Raw genomic sequence first — 21014 nt, 5'->3', positions numbered from 1 at the left:
GACAAGGTTGCTGTTCTAGTTTGCTAGCTGCCAGAATGCAATATACCAGAAACAGAATGGCTTTTAAAAAGGGGAATTTAATGAGTTGCTAGTTTACAGTTCTAAGGCCAAGAAAACGTTCCAGTTAAAACAAGTCTATAGAAATGTCCAATCTAAAGCATCCAGGGAAAGATACCTTGATTCAAGAAGGCTGATAAAGTTTAGGGTTTCTCTCTCAAGTGGAAGGGCACATGGTGAACACAGTCAAAGTTTCTCTCTCATCTGGAAAAGCACATGGTGAACACAATCAGGGTTTCTCTCTCATCTGGAAGGGCACATGGCAAATACGGCATCATGTGCTAGCTTCTCCTGGCTTCCTGTTTGATGAAGTTCCCCAGGAGGCATTTTCTTTCTTCATCTCCAAAGCTTGCTGACTTGTGGGCTCTCTGCTTCTCATGGCTATGTCGATCTGCTCTCTCCTAATCTCCCATTCTCCAAAATGTCTCCTCATAGGACTTCAGAAATTTACCAAGACCCACCCAAATGGGTGGAGACATGTGGTCACCTAATCCAGCTTAACAACCACATTTGATTAAATCACATCTCTAGGGAGATGATCTAATTATAGTTTCAAACATACAGTATTGAATAGGGATTATTCTGCCTTTATGAAATGGAATTTTGATTAAAACATGGCTTTTCTAGGGGACATACGTCCTTTCACACCAGCGCAGATATGAATAGGCATTTTTCTGAAGAACAAATACAGATGGCTCAGAAGCACGTGAAGAGAAGCTTGCTCATTTTCATTGGCTATAAGGGAAATGCAGATCAAGATGACAGTGAGATACCACCTTACACCTATAAGAATAGCTGCTATTAAACAAACTGAAACTATAAATGCTGGAGATGATGTGGATAAATTGGGACATTTATGCACTGCTGGTGGGATTATATAATGGTGCAACCTCATGGAAGACTGTTTGTTGGTTCCTTGGAAAACTAAATATCAGGTTGCCCTATGACTCAGCAATAGTACTACTTGGTATATACCCAGAAGAGCTGAAAGGCGTGACACAAACAGATATTTGTACACCGATGTTTATAGCAGAATTACTCACAATAGCCAAAAGATGGAAACAAACCAAATGCCCATCAACAGATGAGTGGATCAACAAAATGTGGTATATACATATGGTGGAATATCATGCAGCAGTACGACGAAATGACGTCCTAAAGCACATGACAGGATGGTTGAGCCCTGAGGACATAATGCTGAGTGAAATAAGTCACACAGAAAAGGATAGATACTTTATGATTCCACTTTTTTTTTATTAATTAAAGAAAAAAAAGAAATTAATACAACATTTAGAAATCATTCCATTCTACATATGCAATCAGTAATTCTTAACATCATCACATAGATGCATGATCATTTCTTAGTACATTTGCATCAATTCAGGAAAAGAACTAGCAAAACAACAGAAAAAGATATAGAATGTTAATATAGAGAAAAAATAAAAATAATAATAATAGTAAAAAGAAAAGAAAAGGAAAAAGAAAAAAAAGAAAAAAAAAGACACAAACAAACAAACAGACAAACAAAAAAAAAACCTATAGCTCAGATGCCGCTTCATTCAGTGTTTTAACATGATTACTTTACAATTAGGTATTATTGTGCTGTCCATTTTTGAGTTTTTGTATCTAGTCCTGTTGCACAGTCTGTATCCCTTTATGATTCCACTTTTATCACCAGCAAAAAGTATAATCAGAGGCTTAAAATACAGAATATAGGGAACTTAGAGATACGTAGAAGGTAGAGATGGGTGAACTGTTAGCTAATGGGTGAACTCCATGTAAGGGAATAGATAGCACTGGCGGTAGTTCTCTGGTGGGACTATAAGTAATATTACCATATTGAAGATGAACAAGAGTGAAAGGGGCTGAATAGACCTATGTGTCCCACTGATTAACACTAGAAATATGAATTAGTTCTTGCAATACTTACTTCAAAGATATGATTTGTGTACAAAGAGTGTTTCTCCAGGGTACGGGGGAAAACTCCTGTTGCATGCTATGGGCTATGTTCAGAAGGAAATCATTAGCACTTCCACAGCAACAGCAAAGGTAAATAATGGCGGGAGGGACAAGAGTTGAGAGGAGGTTTAGATTTCCTATTTGGCGAGGGTGTGTTTATTGGTTTTCTTTCTCTTGGGAACAATGAAATGATCTAAAATTCAGAGTGTTGATGGACTGTGGACTTTGGGCCCTCTACATGATGCCCAATGAATGCAGGTGGCTGAAGGATGCACTGACTGAGAACTAGATTGGTGAATGATACTGTATACTTATGAGTGAAAGTTGTGCTGCTGCAAAAAGGAACAAAGTCATGAGGCATGCAAGGATGTGAATGAACATGTGGGACATTTGATGAGACAAAATAAGCCAGAAACAAAAGAACAGTGGTATGGTCTCCTTTGGAAAATGCTTATAAGAAAACAGGGGCCTAGATTGTAAGCTTTTATAGCAGACATATTAAGTCCAGAGTGATGATGATTATTTCTGGATTTTTGAGAGGCTGTTTTATATATGTATAAACAATATTCAGAGATAAGAACTGATATTTAGAGATAAGGAAGCCAATCAGGTTGGGGGTAAAGTAATTGAGAACACTGGGGTAAGGAAGACAGTGCTCTATTTTAGAACCACGCATACTCTTTGAGACCAAAGGAAGGAAGGTTTATTTGGTCTGGAACTGAAATTTTCTGTCACGCATAATCTCACTCAACCTATCTGTATAGCTTATTTTGAACTTGAAACACAGGGCACCTATAATCCTGTATAGATTATTGTAATGCCTGGATACATCCTAGAAAATATTAAACAGATAATTAAAAAGTATTGGCAAAGTCCCTTGATGGATGGGAGAAAGAATACGGAACTATTAAACCTTAACCATCAGGGAATCCCCTGATACTGTGTCAAACTTTAGGTACACCCAAATCAATAAGGATGCCCTAGATCCCGAGGCTTATACTTGTGAAGCTTATGTAGGTAGCAGAGAAGCTTATATTACCTGTAGGCATGCCTAAGAGTTACTTCTGGAGGACCTCTTTCATTTGGTTTATGTGGCCTCACTCTCTTTAAGCCCAACTCTGCAAGTGAAATTGTTGCCCTCCCCACTATGTGGGACATGACATCCAGGAATGAAAGTCTCCCTGGTGACGTGGAACCTGACTCCCAGGGATGAATCTGGCCCTGGCACCGTGGGATCAACAATTCCATCCTGACCAAAAGGGGGGAAAGAAGTGTAACTAACAAGTATCAGTGGCAGAGAGAGTTCAAATACAGTTGAGAGGCTACTCTGGAGGTTGCTCATACGCAAGCTTCAGTTAGACTTTGCTACCTGTCATAACCTGCCACCCCCCAACCAGGGATCTCTCCAGCCAATCCTAAAGAACACCTAGGGCAATGTATAAGATTCCATAAGAGTTCCATGCACTGGAGTAACTTTCCAGAAACCTACAACCTCCAGATGGGTCCCTGGTACAGATAAATCCTGAAACCTAGAGGGCCCAGCCTCTCCAGAAATCAGCTAATTCCATTTCCCTACCCCATATTAGTGACAGACCCTTCCAAGATGAAAAATTTAGAATGGCCATAGCCCAGACACCCCTAAAGAGAGGGATGGAAAGATCAAAGGTGATGGTGGAGTTATACAGTGAAGATAGGATTTAACAAATGAATGTGAGTGCTGAATCGTTAAACTGACATCTCTTTTAGTCTCCAGTATCTTAGAGCAGCTAAGTAAAAACCTAAAATTGTGGAATTGTAACCCATGTTACAAACTCTGAAATATGTTCTACAGCTAATTGTGGTTCTGTGCTTTGAAATTTATTGCTTTTTTGCATATATGTTATTTTTCACAAAAAAGGAAAAAAGCCAATTGTGATGATAAAAAATATTTAAGCCTTCTAGCCTCTTATATTCTGGAGCAGCTAGAAGGAAAAATCTTGAGAGGATCTTATGGTAGCCCATGACAAACTCTGGGATCCATCCATAGCTACTTGTTAAAGAGTACTTTGAAAATTATTGCTTTTTTATATTTTTTGCTTTGTATATTTGTTATACTATACAATAAAGAAGTAAAATAAAAACAAAACAAAACAAAGCTTCTAAGTAAAAGCAGACAATCATGTAGGATACTTAAATGGATTCCTGTGAATTAATTACCTAAAGACATATTTTGCTGTTCACTGGTAGCAGCAGAGGCAGCCCCTTGAGTCCAGGCTAGACTTAAATTGTGATTCTTCACATCTGCTGCTGTGTGAGACTTACTGGGACAAGTGGTCCTGCACAAACCTTAGCACTCCTAGTACCTTGCTAAGTGATAAGGTCTGTGATGAGTAGCTGGAATAAAACTGTGAGCATTGTTGGGGACTCTCTGTCTTGGGCTTGGGTTTTTCCTCTTTTCTTCACTGGGATTATGAATTTGTTACTCTGACAGTGGATTTCTAATTCAGTTTCTCTTGAATGTTTCCATAATAGAAATTTGTAAAGCTATAGGCATTTAAACATAGGTTTAAAAGACATGACTGATTGTGACCCACTGAAATGCTGAAGAAAGAGAAGCAGAAAAGGACTGTTCTGGCACATGTGCTGCTGGAACTTCTCAGGTCAGGCTGGAGTTGTGATGAAAAGAGTACAAACCAGATTCATGGAACCCTGATGGTGAAACCATGGTACTGCTTCCTTTTCTGACCTAAGTTTCTTTTTCTTCAGCTGGTTTCCCCATGGGCTATGCAGCAGCAGCTCCTGCCTATTCTCCTAACATGTACCCGGGAGCAAACCCTACCTTCCAGACAGGTAAGCGGGCCCATGTGCACAGGGCAACAAAGATACCTGTGTATGCAGCTGTGGCAGAATGTGAGTGGGGTGGGTTTGCAGAAGACTGGCCACCATATTAGGATTTAGGGGCAATTTGATTTCTGGGTTCATGGAATTAAGCTTGCTGATAAGTGCAATAAAAGCTTTATTTTTATTGCGTGAAAAGCTCGCAATATTGACATTTCTGATGTCAGTCAACAACAAATCTTCATTCTAATCACCACATTATTATAGGTTGTGTAACAACTGTGCCACTTGTGACGAAACACCTGTTTATGAAATACCATCTATTACCGGAAACCAAAGAGCAACGTTGCCATCTTAATAGGCAGAATTTCCATTTTTTAACATTTTTTAATCTCTAGTACTTCAGTACTTTAGTCATAAGTGGTCGGTGGATTCACTTTTTTTGTACAGAGTATATATTTTTAAGAGAATGTCTTGTTTTCCATGTAAGGTATATGAGAATATTTTTAAATTTTAGTGATCAGTGCTGAAATTGAAAATAGAATTGGTTTGAGTCTCTGGGTCTTTAAAGATGCCTTGTTTTTGTGTCATTTTCCTCCTGGGGGCCTGCACCTTTGTGTGGGTTTGTTTCGGGTTTTCTTCATCTAGACTGAATGTTAGATTCTCCTACAGCGGTGGCTCATACTCGGACCTCAGCACTCAGGTTGGTGTCCCCAGGAAGCATTTCATTCGGGACTGCACAATTCCACAACCCTCAACACCTGGCCTCTCAGTTACTGTGACTGGAGAGGAGACAGCAACAATGTGCTTTTCCCGAATTCTTCTGTGTTGTTAATCATAATGTTTTGCCTTCCAGTTTCCTTATGTCCATCTCCACTCCCCCCACCTTTGTTCAGCCCTTCTTTGCCAGACTTCCTGCTCCCAGGCTTTCTCCTTCAGTTTGTGCTCCTGCCCACTTAAACCAGAGTAATGACCCCAGATAGAGTTTTTCTTAGCTGCTTCCTGTGGGCTCAGCTTGAAGTCCCTGTTTCTTTACCACACTGGCCTGTTTGTTCTACTAAATAATTTTATGTTTTGTGTTCTTGCCTTTTATTGACACTTTTCCTCTTCCTCCTAGACTGCAACAGCTGTTATTGGAAATTGCATTCTCCCCTTTCCCGGGGATTGCTGTTTCTTTGATCCTTGAGGGCTGAAGCAGTCTTTTCCAAACTGTATGCAAAGCCTGTGTTGCTTATCTCCTGTAGTTGCTGAAGTCTCTGTCCCTTTAGCTTGTATTCAGCTACTGTTTTGACAGAACTTTCCATGAACAGTGTTATGGCTTCTTCTGCTTAATACAGTGCTTTTGCAGTTTATCCATGTTGTTGCATGTCTCAACAAGTCATTATTTTTTTGCTGACTGGCATTACGTTATTATGGCCAGTTTGTCCATTCAGTTGTCAAATGATGACATTTGGGTCATTTCCAGTTTATTGGTCCCATGAACAAAGTGGCTATGAACATAGCAATGCAGTGCAGAGACCTTCTGTTTTCCTTACCACAGGTTAGGGAAGGGCACCCTGGTTGTGTGGGGTCTGGAAGGGAAGCCAGACACTTCACTCATTGCTTTTCGAGGTCGGGCCCCTAAACAGCTTCTAGAAATAGTACTGACAGTGTCCAGGTCTTTGAGGAGGGGGTTTCATGGTATAGGCTGTTTTACCCCCCTACGGCTGCTCTCATGAGTCTGTGAAAGTATTTTCCACTTCACTTTAGGTTCCCAGATTTTTAGATTCCGAAATGCTGACTTCAGTCCCATTTTTTGTTTGTGTGGCTTTATATCTTATTTTATAGTCTTTTTTATTGTTATTTTCACATCATTTTGGGTGAGTACAAAAGCAAATGTGTGTGTTCAGCCTGCTTTCTTGACCCAGAAGTGTTTTTACTGTACGGTGTTTAGCTGATCCCATGGTGCCTTATGGGATCCTTTTTCTGTTTTTGCTATTTTAAACAGAACTGTGATGAACATGGTTCCACTTGAAACTTTGTATGTAACCATGCATACTGAAGCATGGGTAAATTTCTAGACATGGAATGTGGAGTTAAAAGATGAACATACTTTTGATGTCAAATTGTGACCCAGAAAGGCTGTAGTCATTTATATATTCCAATAGTATGGGGCAAGTATTTGGCGCCTGTTGTGTGAGCACTCTAGAATGTTTTCCTTTGGTTTCCTTTCCCGCTCCCTAGCGCCCACCACAAGACACACATGCAGGAGAATTGACGATGGAATCCTAGTGGAGGAAGGATGTGACCGCAGCAGTGCCAGACTTTGACTCTGTTCAGGGGCTAGAGTGCCATCCCCTCCTCCCTGTATACTCAGTGATTATCCTGGGCCCAGCATTCCTGGGAGTGAGTGTGTGCTTGACCTAAGGCCATTGGGCTTCTTTGTTGCAGGCTACACTCCTGGCACACCTTACAAAGTGTCCTGTTCCCCGACCAGTGGGGCGGTGCCACCGTACTCCTCCTCCCCCAACCCTTACCAGACTGCCGTGTACCCTGTGCGAAGTGCCTACCCCCAGCAGAGCCCATATGCACAGGTATGCTGGGGAGCGGGCTGTGGGTCTCTCTGTGCTCTTGAGCACTCTGTGCATAGGGGGTTGACTCACAGGGAGCTGGCGTCCCCTTGGCAGTGTCTCTCTTCTTCTGCAGCAAGGCACGTACTACACACAGCCCCTGTATGCAGCACCCCCACACGTCATCCACCACACCACAGTGGTGCAGCCCAACGGCATGCCGGCCACAGTGTACCCTGCACCTATACCCCCGCCCAGGGGCAACGGAGTGACCATGGGCATGGTGGCTGGGACCACCATGGCCATGTCAGCAGGTGAGTCCTTGTTCCATGGTGGAGCCCAGAAACACTGACCCTGCTTCTGGTTTTACCTGGCTATAGCTATGGGGAAGGAATTGCAGATTATTTTTTCCTTTACCTCCCTTCTTTCCCTTACCCTTCCTTCTTCTCTCCTCTGAGTTGAGAGGGACCTGGAGCCTGGGAGATGAAGGGTAGCAAACCATAAAACAAGGGACCTCCCAGTTGGAGCATAACTGAATAGTGCTTTCTGAATTTGACTGTACCCCTTGGTGAACTGATCTGTTCAGCAGTAAGGAAGAGCAGTGACTAGGTAACTTCAGATAACACAGAAAGCTTGAGCAGGATGGGATGGGGGAACACTGTGTTCCAGGTGGGTTTGATACTTGATACTTGTATTTGGTGTAGGGCTGTCTTTGCAGGTCAAGTTGTATTGATAGGGAGATATTTATGAATTTCAGAGAACTGGTCTTGTGTTCATAGAAATAACTGCTGCTTGTAGAAAGCTTTGGCATTCATTGACTTCACTTGCTAAGGCCTTGTCAGGTGGTTAGAGGAGGACCTTGCTTGGGATGGTTATGGTCTCTAAGGAGCCATGGAGTGCCCTAGGCTTGATCTGAATTCTAGAAGCTAGGTTACCTCCCTGACCTTTTAGTAGATGTGGTCTCCTTTGGCAAGTGGCAGGGAACTCATGTCCACACAGAGTGTATTTGGTTGCCTGTGACTGGGATTTTTTTTTTAAGCCAGAGAAACAATTTTACTTCATGAATTGTCTTTAAAACCATGAAGGCACTATATTTTTCATATAAAACCAGTAGTACAGATACCCTATACTTTCTAGAAAATGATTATATAGACCCTTTCAAAGAAGAAAACACTCTGTTACATGGTTTTGGTAGGTTACTTAGGAAAAACTCACATCTGGCCTGATTTTTTAAAAATATATACCATTCTACCACTCTGCTTCTTTTCTTTCAAAGTATAGGCAGTTGTCATTCAGATGCATGTTTGGTAATATGCTTGGTTTATCACTTGCTGTTTCATTGGTTAACGAGCCTTTTCTGCAGGTTGCTGGAAGGCTGAGCAAGCTGTGCCTTTTCTGTGTCTTTCTTCAAGGCCTTCTAGAAATGGAGACCTGGTAGCATCATCATAGCTATAAACTCCGAGTCTCTGCCACTAATTCCAGTGGAAACGCTCTTTGTAGTTAGACCATGCACTGCAGGAATCGCCTCTCTCAGGGCCCATAGAACCTGTTTGTTCGAATTCAGTCATGTCTCTGTGTAAGAATGAGCTGATTGAGAACAAGTTCCAGTGGACATAACTCCATCAGAATACTTAACAGGTGGACAGGCTTTGAAAAACGGAGGGCCCTTGTTGTCTAACCAGCAGTGAGCAGCCCCACTCACGTGGTCCCTAGTCGTTCCTTTTGTTGGCACTTGGGTCCAATTAGACATAGATTGACAAGACATAGGAAAAGGTCTGTCAAATACAGATGTGGAATCCAAACATTTCTGGCATATGAAATCATATAATCTAGCATCAGCAGGAAGCCCCACAATTGAACCCTAAAAGGTGTCCACATGGAGAGGTTTTTTTGGATGGGCTGCAAGCTCCTGACTATGTCCTCCAGTGCAGCCAACACTATGGGCTTTCGATCCCAGAACAACTGTGGCTGAACCTTGTTCAACATCTTCCATTGCATATTCAATTTGATGAATCCTGCCCTGAGGGCTCCAAACAGTGACAGCTTTGTCATACTGATTTTGAAACATGGTTTTGGCACGGGCCTGGCTGTGGCTTCCTGAGTTTGTTTTTAAGTATTGCTCCGTCTTTGTTTTTCTGGACTTTACTTCAGTGCAAGGAAATTGTGCTACAGAGAAAGGCATTTCAGGGTGATGTATTTCTCTTCAGAATCTCTATTTTATCTGGTTTTTCCATATACACTTATCAGCCAATGAGTTTATGGCATGACAGAGATTTCATGTCTGAGACATGTGGAGGGTGAGATGGTGGTGGTGAGCTGCAATGCTTGTCCATATATGTTTCTGCAGAGTGAGGAAACATTCACTTTTCAATGTACCCAGCAGCTCATGTAGCATAGAATGCCCATTTCTTATTTTTTATCATTGACCTCCCAAAACCACCAGTCTGCTGGTATGAAGTCTTCTCCAGACATAGGATCCGTACATGCTTGCTCTGTGTGTATAGCTTTTGGTACATTTGATCATATAATCAGAGTTTCAGCAGCAATCTGTGTTCAGACCATTCCCTCTTTGACAAGGTGGTCAGGCCAAAAGAGTTCTTGCTTGGAGGTGGTATGGAATTGTGGTAGAGAAATCAGCCCTGCTGCAGGGGGAGGCCAGACGAGTGTGAGTGCAGTGCTGCCGGCCATCGTAACAGGCTGTTCTTTCTTCCAGGCACTCTTCTGACTGCTCACTCCCCAACTCCTGTCGCTCCCCACCCAGTCACCGTACCCACCTACCGGGCCCCAGGAACACCCACTTACAGCTACGTGCCCCCTCAGTGGTGATTACTCTGCAAAGGTAAGTCACTTGTGAGGGTCTGGGTTGACCTTTGACCAACGTGCATCCTCTCTGAGGGAGTACCAAACAAACCATTTATGTAGTTAAGTACTAAAGAGGAAGATGCCTACTTGACTGTTGATCTGAGGGCAAGGGGGTTTTGAGTTTTTGGTCCTATTGGGACTCTAAAAGTAAGAAGAGAGAGGGAACCCATAGAGCCCTTGCTGTGTACCTGTGCACTTGGCTTCTCCCAGGCGTTGCTCCTCAAGTCCCTGTGCCTCTCCTTGGGTGTCTTGGAGGTCCTGGGGTGTGCTGCAGTTGGTGCAGTGCCCCCGGCCCACTCTGCCTCGTGGAGAATTTTGTGAAGCATGGGAGCCAATTACAATGGCCTTTCCCTGTAGCATCTGGGTGGGAGAAAGCTGCCCCTCATGGTCCTCCTTGAATGTAAACCCCTCCTTTTTGGAGTGACGGTGCACAGAGCTTATGTTGACTGTGTGTGTGTCTCGTCCCAGGTCTGAGGATGGAGCTGTGCAGTCACATCACGGAGGTTTCACAGCTGGTGCTGCAGGCTTCGCGCCTCCAACCAGGACTCTCTTCTCAATGCTCTCGACACTTAGCTAAATACTATGACGTTCTGGCCCAGCAGGCCCAGCACCAGTAGTCTTCAGCTAACTCTCTGGGTTGGTCTTACAGAAAATCCTGTTTTGTGTGGACTGCCTGGCAATTTTTTAGCTAACTATAATGATAAAAAGGGAGTATTAATCTATTCTGAATCATATCTAGTTGAATGCATGTTTAAAAAAAAACACAAAACAAAGCTTGCTCAATCTACCTGCAGTGACTGATGCAAAACCATCATATGCAAAACCCAAAGGAATGGAAAAGTATTTTACAACTTGTATCACTAATGCACTGTTGTAATGTATGCAAAGTCTTAAAGTTATAAGTGTAAAGTGAATTTCTTCATAGAGTATCTGAAATGTTCTAGATGATTCTTCAGCCTCTTGGGGTTGTTGTGGGTTGCCAGTTAGGAACTTGGACTTTTTGTTGCAGTGATTTGTTTCTTCCCATGACTGCACTGGGCATAGGTCACAGCCTTATGACTGACGCAGCCAGATCAGTGAGCACACATGCCCCTTTCTTTCCATTTAGGCCTAAAGTCAGTGGACTGTGGACGTTCTTACAGATTGTAAGGAAATACTGGAGTTATGTGGCCATTTAGGGTAGGGGGCAGTTTGTGTGTTAGCTGAACTGTTTTCCCCACTTTCTAAATTTTCATTACTAATCTGTTACAAATTAAAGATGCTATTTTATGTATCTTCATTGGAGAAGTCCTATATAGACTTCATTATTTTCCTGTGATGGAAGATGATGTGAAAGAGAAAGCCACACTTGGAGGAGGTACTGGCCTCTGCTCTGTTTAGCTTAGAAAATCATTCCGTTTGTATCTTTTTCCCTGAGAAATGTTTGAGTCTGCTGAAAACATATGTAGGTATTGCTGTCCTTCCCCACGCCACCCCATCCCACCCCACTCCAAAGAATGGCAAGTATTTCAGCTGTGTGTTAGGAAGCAAGTTGTATATTTAAGACTTATTAAAAGGGAACAAAACTGTATTTAAAATTCCTTATGTTTCTTGTAGAGTGGGTTGTGCATACACTATGGCATGGCCCTGAACATGTCTGAAATGTAGAAACCTGTAGTTCCTCCTGGCACTGTCCCATTTGACAGTGACTTGCCTCAGACTGGCTGGAGGATGCCCTGGAGATGGGACTGAAGGAGGGTGAAGGTGGGGGTGGCATCTGTGAGCCTCCTCTGCCATCTTTTCTTGTAATCAAAGGCGTCTAGCAAAAAGCAAGCCTGGATGGCAGAAAGGGCCAGCCAGTGTTGGAGTGCATTCACCTACCAAGGTTACAATGGAAAGAGTTTTGATTTTAACATCCAAATATTGTACATAAGAAATCAGGAGGGCTTTTTTCTTTTTTTAATCTATTTGTAATGATGGGAGTGTGTTTCTGTGTTCTCAGATGTCACCAGAGGGTGCTCTTGAGAATTTTGTCCCCTTTAGCGGTCTCGCAGGCTGTGGGGTTTGCACCTTGTTTCCACCTTGATTGCAGCTGGAGAGGAGGGCTGTGGGCTTTGGTTTGGGGGAAGGGTTCTGCTCTGCTCATGTCTCTGGCCTAGGTTAGGGCGATGCCAGTTGAGCAGTCTCCCACTAGCATTCAGCCCCTGGTGGTGGGTGGGACACCTGAACACTGAGCCTTTGGTACCCTTTTTTTTTTTTGTAGTAAGTACTCTTCGTAATTTTTTTTTCACATTTTACTTTATAAGAATTTTAGTAATGTTTTTGCATGGATCATTGTAAACAGGATTCCTTCTTCCTAATGTCTGTTAACAGAGTGTTTACTGATAAGTACTTTAAATTGTTTCATGAGCACTTAACCCACCTTTGTGTGTGTGTGTGTGTGCGCGCGTGTGCATGTGTGAGTGTCTGAATGTAGCAGACATGTACCCTGGACACCTGGTTTGGATCTGTCCATTTTCTCAAGTCTGTGTCAATGATGTATTTGTGCAGTGAGTGGGTTTGCAATATTGACAAGCTCTAAGGGCTCCGGGGCCTGAATTGTTAATTGATCAAGAAGTCAGTTTTCCCAGTTACATGATAATAAATTAGGAGAAAGTACTCATGATTTTAAGATATGTTTAATAAAAGCCCCGAATAACAAAACATGGAATCACAGACAGATACTACCTGTAGGGTGGTAAGTCCTTAGAATTAAGGAAGAAGTTACAAGACGTTAGATAGGATGTTTCTTTAAGGCTCACAAGTGCTAAATAGTATTTTCAAGAGAAAGATAGTGGGTCACCCCTCCCCCATCTTACAGCAGCTTCATAACAATTTTCCCCCTTATAATTTTCTTTGGAATCTTTTTTTCCTCTTTGTGTAGTTGAGTTGGGTTATTGTTTATCAAATATTTTAGCATTATGGAATACATACATGAGGAACTCTCTTCAATTTTGAAGCTATTAGGACCTCAGCTGTCAATAAATCTCTTAGGATGTTGAAAGGTAGGTTGTGTCAGCTAAGTGAGAACCTGGACATGTGAATAGGAACAAAACTGTCATAGGTTGTTTATAACTTTAACAGCATTTAATTTCAGTAATATTAAGGTATAGAACTTGGGTCAAAATAAAATTGCATAATTTGGGATCCCAAGCAAAATAGTGAAACAAGCTGAAAAGGTTTGCTTTTTTTTTTTTCCTGGTGACATTCCTGATTTGAGATTCTTCAGCTGCATTATGGTTCTTTTAGAAGTTGAAATAGGCAAGCAAAGGACCGAATTCCAGTAAACGTGGAGAACATGTTTTTTTTTTTTAAACTTCTGTTTCTGACCTGAGATCTTTGAGGTCTTTTAGGTTACATGGGTCGATGCTGTGCTTCTCTGCGAATGGAGATCTTGTCTGAGTCTGGACTGTGCTGCTGAGGGTTTAGCGGGTCTGGTGTCGGGCAAGTGAGGTCAGCATCAGGACCAGGGCCATTCATGGTGGCAGTCACACCTGTCTGCACTGAGGTACTTACAGAACCTTCCATTTCTCTTGTGATAAATCTCTTAAAAACATTCTTGTTGGTAGGGTTTTAGGCCCTCCGACTGGGATTCTGTGAAACTGTTTCTTGAGTGCTATGCAATGTAGTGTTTCCAGGCAGTGTGAGGCCCTGGCTTGGCAGCTGGTACCACACAAAGAAACTCCTGCCCTTCCTGAGCTGCAGGCATGGTGCCTTGCTCCATCGGATGGTGTCCATGGGCTGAGGAGTGAGGGTCGAGAAGGTAGTTGGAGTGTGTCTCTTGGGATGTGTTAATAGTGAGAGGAGATGCATTGGTGTAGACCATTGGCAGTGTACTCCTCTGGCAATGTTGCTCCCACTTGGTTCCTGAGAGCATGCCCGTGGGGGTGTAAGGCATGGCACACCAGCTGTGTAAATACCAGGGTCTCAAAAGAAACCCAGATTCTACCTGTCCCTTTTACACCTTTGGAAACAGTATTACTCTGACCAGTTGGGCCAATTTCTCCTCATCTGGCAGCTAACAGCTGGACACCCAGCATTGCCAGCCCTGAGCACTGCCTATAAGGACCGGACAACGCACCCGACACCTCCAGTGGGTGCAGGGCAGGTTCGAGGGCCTGTGGCTTCACCAGCTTCAGAAGCATGAGGTGAGGCAGCTTCTGGTTCTTCTCTCTGGTGCTTTCTAGGAGCAGGGGGGATCTGAAGAGGAATGCAGTTGGCTTAGGGAGCAGACAGAGTACATGGCTCTCCTCTCCAGCCCATTGCAAATGTTTTCATGTGTGTTTTTTTTTCCCCTGAGCTGTTTATTACTCAACCCAACCTAAGCTTTCTAAAGGTGCCACTGATGCTTGAATAATGACATGAGAGGAGGACGGTGGGATCATTTCAGATGGAAACTGCAAAGTTGATCTTAGATACACCTATTTTGGAAAGTCTGTTTCCCTCTCTCTACCCCTCAGTTCATTTGAAGAACAGAAAACCTGTGGGAGAAACGTTAGAATTTAGTCAGGATTGACTGTCCTGAAGGGCAGGGAGATGGAAGAACGGTGAGAGAGTCTTGCTGGGATCCAGGGAGTCCGGGGGGAGCCCAGGAGGCTGGTGTGTCCTGGTTGTGATAGGTACCTGAAGGCCTCCCAGAGCTAGGCAGGACCTCCTGCCTGGTGGGCATCCTGCAGGCTGCAACTCCTCTCACAGCCCTCATGCAGACACACGCAGCTGTGGGGTGGTCGGCTGGAGAGGCAGGGTGCTGGGGTCGCTACTAGGAGCCTCATGGGCTGGGACTGAATAGGAAATTGTACCTTCTTTTTTTTTTAATGACTTTTAAATACTGTTTTTTAGACTGTTCTCTTGGTACTTTTTTTAAGCTTAAGTCAGCATTGTCTTCCAGTGTTACAGGCATCCTCCCCTCTGCATTGAACTCAACCATGTCATACAAAGGGATGGAAAATCCATCTTGAGCCAGTTCAATGATGTGTAAATTCATACTGTTTTAATTTTTTTATGCAATCTGATGAGTAGATGAGCTCAGATTTAAAATTCTTTAAAGCACGTTTATTGTAACAAGAATTGTTATGTATTAATACTGCAGTTTTCAATAAAGATTGACTTGTGTTGCATATGGTGTTTGTGATGTTGCATTTAGGTTTTGGGGGCAGGGTGTGTGGTGTCTGGTCTCCAGTTAGGAGACTGTCAGAAGTCTTGTAAAGAAGACAATGAATGGCCTTTGGCCCTTAGTGGTCCAGGCAGTGATGAAGGGCATGGTGGAGGCAGCAGAGTGTGGAGGCCTGATTCACCAGATGGGTGAAGAAGGGAAGCGGCTCTGCACCCCTCCTCACCCAGGTCCTGTGTTGCAAGTTCTCCTGAGGTGACCCATCTTCCCCATTTCACAGGCGAGGATGGTGAGGCCCAGAAAGATAAAGCGTCATCTACCCCCAAATTCACCTTTGCCAGCTTCAGCTAAACTCAGTCTCTGGGGAGCAGCCTCCTGATTCCTGGGCTTCTGGGGTCCCAGGCTAACCTTGTCCCCTGGCCAGGCCACTTGGGTCCTATTTCCCTTCTCTGTTGCACATGGGGCTTCTCTGAAGGCCATCCTGTCCCCATGTGCATTGCAGTAGCATTGCGTAGGCATCTGGTCTGTCTACCCCAGAGCCCCGAGTGCCCCCTGACCATAAACCCACACATCGGGGTGGCCGGTGGTGCATTCCTCTTCAGAGGAATGGGTGGGCCGGGGCAGTGGGGTGGGGGAGGAGCAAACGCACACACAGGAGCAGAGAACAACAACTGGTGGCCAGGTCACTCCCAAGTTTTTTTATGAAAGTAAACATTTCTGGCTTGGAGAAAGTTTAGTGCAAGAGTGACTGTACATGCTGCTGAATTCCCGAGGGCCAGGGGGTGGGGCTAAGCCCCCTCCTTGGTGGCTGTGGATCCCGCCACCTCACACGCCAGGCTTCGGGCTGGCTGGTCCTGGGTGCTGGCTGCAGAATCCAGTCCTTATGGCTTCTCATGCTGACTAGGGTAAGGCAATCTTTCTGTCACCAACAACATACTCATTTTCCTCCATCGTTAGAAAGACAAAACAAAATCCAAACAAAAGCAGGAACTAGGGTCTGGAGCCAGCCCGTAGCTGGGGTAGACCCTGACAGGAGCACACAGCTGACTGGAGGCTTTGTTCTTTTTCCACTATAAATAAACACATCACAAATGAAGAGGTGTCCAGCAGCCAGGTCTAGAAGGCCTTGGATGGAAAGCTCATGGCTCTGGGCCAGGGTTTTCCACAAAGGTGTCCTGGTTCCCCTCCCCGCAGGTTGCAGGTGCTTGATGCCCCTGACTGGAGCTTGAGCTGGGGTCTGCAAAGAATGGAGGGCCAAGGAGCTCATGAGCTTAGCTTTGCAGGCAGCTAAAGGCCGGAGTCTGTGTCTTGCCCAGTGGAAGCAAGAAAAAGAAGGTTTTTAGATTCCCAAAGACTTCACAGTGGCCAGAGCCTTCTCAACGTGTGTTGGCTCCATACAGTGAGAATGGGCACTGGTGTATGAGCTGTGCTTCCCAGGCCTGTGGGCAGAAGGGGCTGAGAGCTGAGCTGTGCTGGGGCTTCCCTGCCTGACCCTGCATGGCCTCTTCAGTTCACCAGAATGTGGGAAGAAGCTAAAGTCAGGAACAAAGAACCTGACTCATTCCTGGAGGCACCAAGCATCCCCTTGCTTCAGCCCTGCTCACTTCCAGTTGGTAAAATAAATAGGCAGGGGGTGGTAGAAGCAGGGGTGGGAGGCAAAGCCGGAGGAGCCATTGAAGAGTCCCAGCCCAGGGCTGAGCCAGATCCAAAGTGCTGTTGTGGAGCATCTGAGCTCACTTGCGGAAGGGTGCCAGCCGGCTGATGCTGTGCCAGAAGGTGGATGGCTTCCGCTTGGGCTCTGCCAGCACCAAGACTTGTTGCTGCGGCAGGCTGGTGGGCAAAGCTGGGTGCTTCTGGCGCGTCAGGTAGTAGGGCCGGCTGATGGCTGAGCAGGGAGGAGACAGCTATGGGTCAGGGATGGCCAGGGGCAATGAGCTGGCAGAACGGGAATTGTGTGCCACTGCTGGGGAGTAGGCCAGGCCTCCTAGATTCTGGCTTAGACCCCATGAAGAGAGGTAGGTGGAGCCTCCTATAGGCTGTGCCTTAGACCCCTTGGAGGTTGTTTTGCCATCCACAGGGCTTGCTTCAACTTTGGGCTGCTGGTGAGGGGGGCCTGGAAGACTTGGGGCTCAGGAGTACCCCGATGTGTGTGTCCTGTGGAGGACAGGGACTTTGGCTCCTCCTGGGATGTGTGAGGGTTGGTGTGGTGCTGTGGGCCATGCCTGCTGGGGTTATCTAGGGGTGGGGAGCAAGAATATCAACTATGTACTAACCCAGCTTCGTCACTGGTTGCCCCTTATCACTAACCTTTGGAAGCAAACACTTGCAAAGGGCAGTGGGCATCTCTGAGAGTCTGGGGGGCTTGCTGGCTTTGCTGTTGGGCTTGGAGAAGGGAGTCTGAGTGTGACTGGGGCAAGTGGATGGAAGTCTGGGCCAAGCAGGCTGGAAATTGAGACACCTGACCCCCTTACCTTTGGGCTTCCCTGTGGCCTGCTGCCTGCTGGCATTTAGCATTGCCTGCTTCCGCTGCAGCTCAGTGATGGAGAAGCCTGGAGCAGGGGGAGTGGACATAAATGAGACCCCATGGGCCACCCTACTACGGACCTGGTGGCCCTGTCTCCTTCCCTTCCCCCTTCCCTCTTAACTGTCCTGGGGTGGCCTGTCCCCCAGCCCTCAGCCCCACCCTGCCCTCCTCACCTCCCCTGCAGTTCTGGACATCCTTGCCCTCCGACAGTTCTCCAGACTCCATCTGGATCCTGGTCACCAAGTCCTGCTCAGGTTGGCCTGCCCTGATACCACCAGAACTAAATGCCCCCCTTTTACCCCACACTATTTTTCATTCAGGACTCACCAACATGTGTGTCCAGTCCTTACCCAAGCCAGAAGTGGCCTAGTCATTACTGGCTTGATGCCCAGAGGTCCATGAACAGGAGGGGGTGCTGTGGGTATACACCTTGCTCATGTGGGGTGCTGGAAGAGCACTTCCCACTCCAATGTTCTTCAAGAGAAGGCAACGCTTCTGCCCACTCCCCAATATGCAAGGCAGCGACAGGCCCATGTGGAGGGGGCAGTTCTGCCAATGCTAGTAGTGGGCCCCAGTGTGAGCAGCCTGCGCTTGTGGCTGAGGAGCCAGCTTCGTGGGTTCTCACCTGTCTCCTGGTCCAGCCGCACCTGCTCCCTCTCACTGGCGAAGGCCTTGAGCCAGCGCTGCTTCTGCTCGGGCTTCCTGGCACACAGCAGGAGGCTTTCCCCTGGGGCCTTGGCCTGCAGCCGGAAGGCATTGCGCAGGCTAGCGTGGCGGCCTCTGTCCTTCCCATCCTCCATGTCTACCACCTCCAGGCCATCCAGGTCCACCCGGCCCTTGTAGTAGAGCACATCCCTCCGGAGAAGGTCCTGCCAGAGAACCGGCCTGCCTGTCAGTGCTTGGTCCCTGGACTGCTCATCCAGCTCCTCTTCCTGGCCTACCCTGTCCTCCTCTCATAGCTCCCACTGCCCTTGCATGTGCCCCCTCCCCATTAGACAGCAAGCCTCTCCAGGGCAGAGTGGCCTGGGAAGAGTCTGTGTGTGCCCATTGCCCAGCTCCTGCCCGGACGGAGGCCTGACCCCTCTGCCTGCCTGGCCTAGCAGTCAGTTCTCATGTGCATGGAGCTTGGGATCTGGTGGGAGACGGTCAGGGTCCCAGGGAGAAGAGTTGCTTCACTGAGAACGGGCCTTGCAGGTGAGCTGAGAGAGGAGGAAAAGCTAGCAGCATAGCTGAGGGTGGAGGCTGGGAGCAGGGGGTAATGGAGTAGAAGTTTGCAGGGAAGGAGAGGTGGCTTGAGAAGTCTGCAAGTGTCCAGGCCAGAAAGGAGGAAGAAGAATGTTCTCAACAGCACAGGCTGGGTCATTTTTGGGAAGGGGGTGTACCCAGGCTACTATGCAGGGACCCACTCTCCTCCCAGCTGGCTAGGGATTTCCTGACCTCCTGGCAGTTGCTCCCTGCTCTCCCTTCACTCCCTCTGCTGCTTTATAAAGGGCCTGGGAGATTCTGATACCTTCTTACAGTAGATGAGCTGGTGGTCAAAGAGAAAAAACATTCTCTGCTGGCTCCTGGCCTGTGGTTGTGTGACCCTTGTCAGCTCCCCGGAGTAGATGAGTTCCGAGCTCCTGACCAAGAGGTCTTCCCCCTGGAGGAGCAAGGAGAGCTAAGGGCCAAGCCTACCCAGCCTCGGGACCCAGGCTCTGCCTCCTGCCTCCCTTGTGGGGCGTGGGGTCGCCTCCTCCCCAGGCCCTGCCTGCCTGCAGCACCTGTGGCTAGGTCTGCAGCAGCAGCCAGTAGTGGGAGGAGCAGCTACACCTCTTCTGGAAGCTCCTGACATAGTGAGTAAAGGGTGAGTTAATGGGCTATCTTTGCAAAATGGCCCTGTGACAGCCAGTAGTCTCGTGCAGCTACTGAGCACTGGAAATATGGCTAGTGCATGTCAAGGTGCAATGAAGGGAAATAGGCATACCACATCTTGAAGACTTATTTGAAATAATCTGTAAAATATTTTGTTATTTATGCTTTATATTGGTTATATGTTGAAATACTTAAAAAATATTGAGTCAAATAAAACATGTCAGGTAAGAAATGAAATGCTGGCCAGCAAGGCAGAGCCCAGGAATCTTGGGCCAGGGTCGAAACCTTCCATGGTTAAATAGGGATCCGCCCTGTCCCTAAGGCGGAGAAGTAGAAGGACATGTCTGAGAAGCCTGCTTCTGTCTGGAGCCGCCCTTGGGGCTGACCATGCAGGGGAGGGATGTCGTGCACAGTTCTCACCCCCTGCAGTTTTCACTGGGAATCCTTCCGTGTGCTGGTTCCCACAAGCCCTGGCAAGCCCCCACTGTCCCCCAGAGGGCTACGCAGCATCTCCCTTGCATCTCCCACAGGCCCAACAGGCCACTCAGAAGCCACCCCAAGGAGGCCACCCTAGCAAGGACTAGTCCAACCCAGGCAAGGACCAGCCTTCCTGTATTTCCTGCCCACTGGCTTCTAGGAGGGCGGGAGGGCTCCCTGCTCGGCTCCCTCCTACACTTTCCAGGGGCAGGTGTGCCCTCAGAGTGAGTTTCCCAGACCCCATGGCATGTTCCAGGCCCTCCATCCCTCACCTCCCAGTCCTCTATGGAGCTCTGCCACTGAGCGATCTTGTCAATGTTCTCGAGCCTCCGCTTCCGTTCATTGATGAGTCGAGCCACATTCTTCATGGCATGTAACGCAGCTTCCACGTCTTTGAAATCCCTGAGGCAGAGCAGAGGCCACTGAAGGGGCTCCCAGCTGAGCCTGACTGCCTGTGCCCCTGGGATGGTCTCCACACTGCCCAGGGCCGTTGCACAGTCCCTTGGGCCTCCCACCCCCATGCGCTCCTCCTACCTGTGCTGGGGGTGCGTGTACTTGAGCAGCTCAGCCAGCTGCAGGGGGTACTTGCAGATTTTCTGCACTGGGGTCAGCAGGAAGCCATCTAAGGAGATGTCAATCATTCTCTGCAGCAGCCGGCAGGCCTCGAAGAAGTATACATACTTGCTGAGTTTGGTGAGCCGTGACAGCTCCACACAGGCGCTGGGGTGGTTGTTGCAATACTCGGAGTAGATCTGGAAGTCTGCTTGCTGGTGGGGAGAGGGGGAGC

At 46.6% G+C, this 21014-nt stretch overlaps 2 protein-coding genes across 6 annotated transcripts in view; one reads left to right on the top strand and one right to left on the bottom strand.

The window, feature by feature from the left end:
* Positions 1–15379, top strand: part of FAM168B (family with sequence similarity 168 member B) — a 34438-nt gene extending 19059 nt beyond the window's left edge. For all 5 annotated transcript variants that reach the window (XM_077153422.1, XM_077153421.1, XM_077153424.1 and 2 more), the window contains 5 exons: positions 4762–4845; positions 7264–7406; positions 7519–7696; positions 10096–10221; positions 10713–15379. In XM_077153422.1, coding sequence (XP_077009537.1) covers positions 4762–4845; positions 7264–7406; positions 7519–7696; positions 10096–10208 — 518 coding nt within the window. In that variant the 3' untranslated portion in view covers positions 10209–10221; positions 10713–15379. The remainder of the gene's footprint in view (positions 1–4761; positions 4846–7263; positions 7407–7518; positions 7697–10095; positions 10222–10712) is intronic.
* Positions 13386–21014, bottom strand: part of LOC143677453 (rho guanine nucleotide exchange factor 4-like) — a 145187-nt gene continuing 137558 nt past the window's right edge. Inside the window, 7 exon segments of the mRNA XM_077153418.1 lie at positions 13386–17163; positions 17166–17257; positions 17844–17921; positions 18522–18765; positions 19407–19538; positions 20500–20629; positions 20762–20994. Of these exon segments, the coding sequence (XP_077009533.1) occupies positions 16963–17163; positions 17166–17257; positions 17844–17921; positions 18522–18765; positions 19407–19538; positions 20500–20629; positions 20762–20994 (1110 nt within the window). The 3' untranslated portion in view covers positions 13386–16962.

The sequence above is a fragment of the Tamandua tetradactyla genome, chromosome 3, assembly GCF_023851605.1.
Source record: "Tamandua tetradactyla isolate mTamTet1 chromosome 3, mTamTet1.pri, whole genome shotgun sequence".
Taxonomy (NCBI): Eukaryota; Metazoa; Chordata; class Mammalia; order Pilosa; family Myrmecophagidae; genus Tamandua; species Tamandua tetradactyla.
The sequence above is the reverse complement of the archived record's forward strand: the minus strand, read 5'-3'. Positions and strand labels throughout refer to the sequence as shown.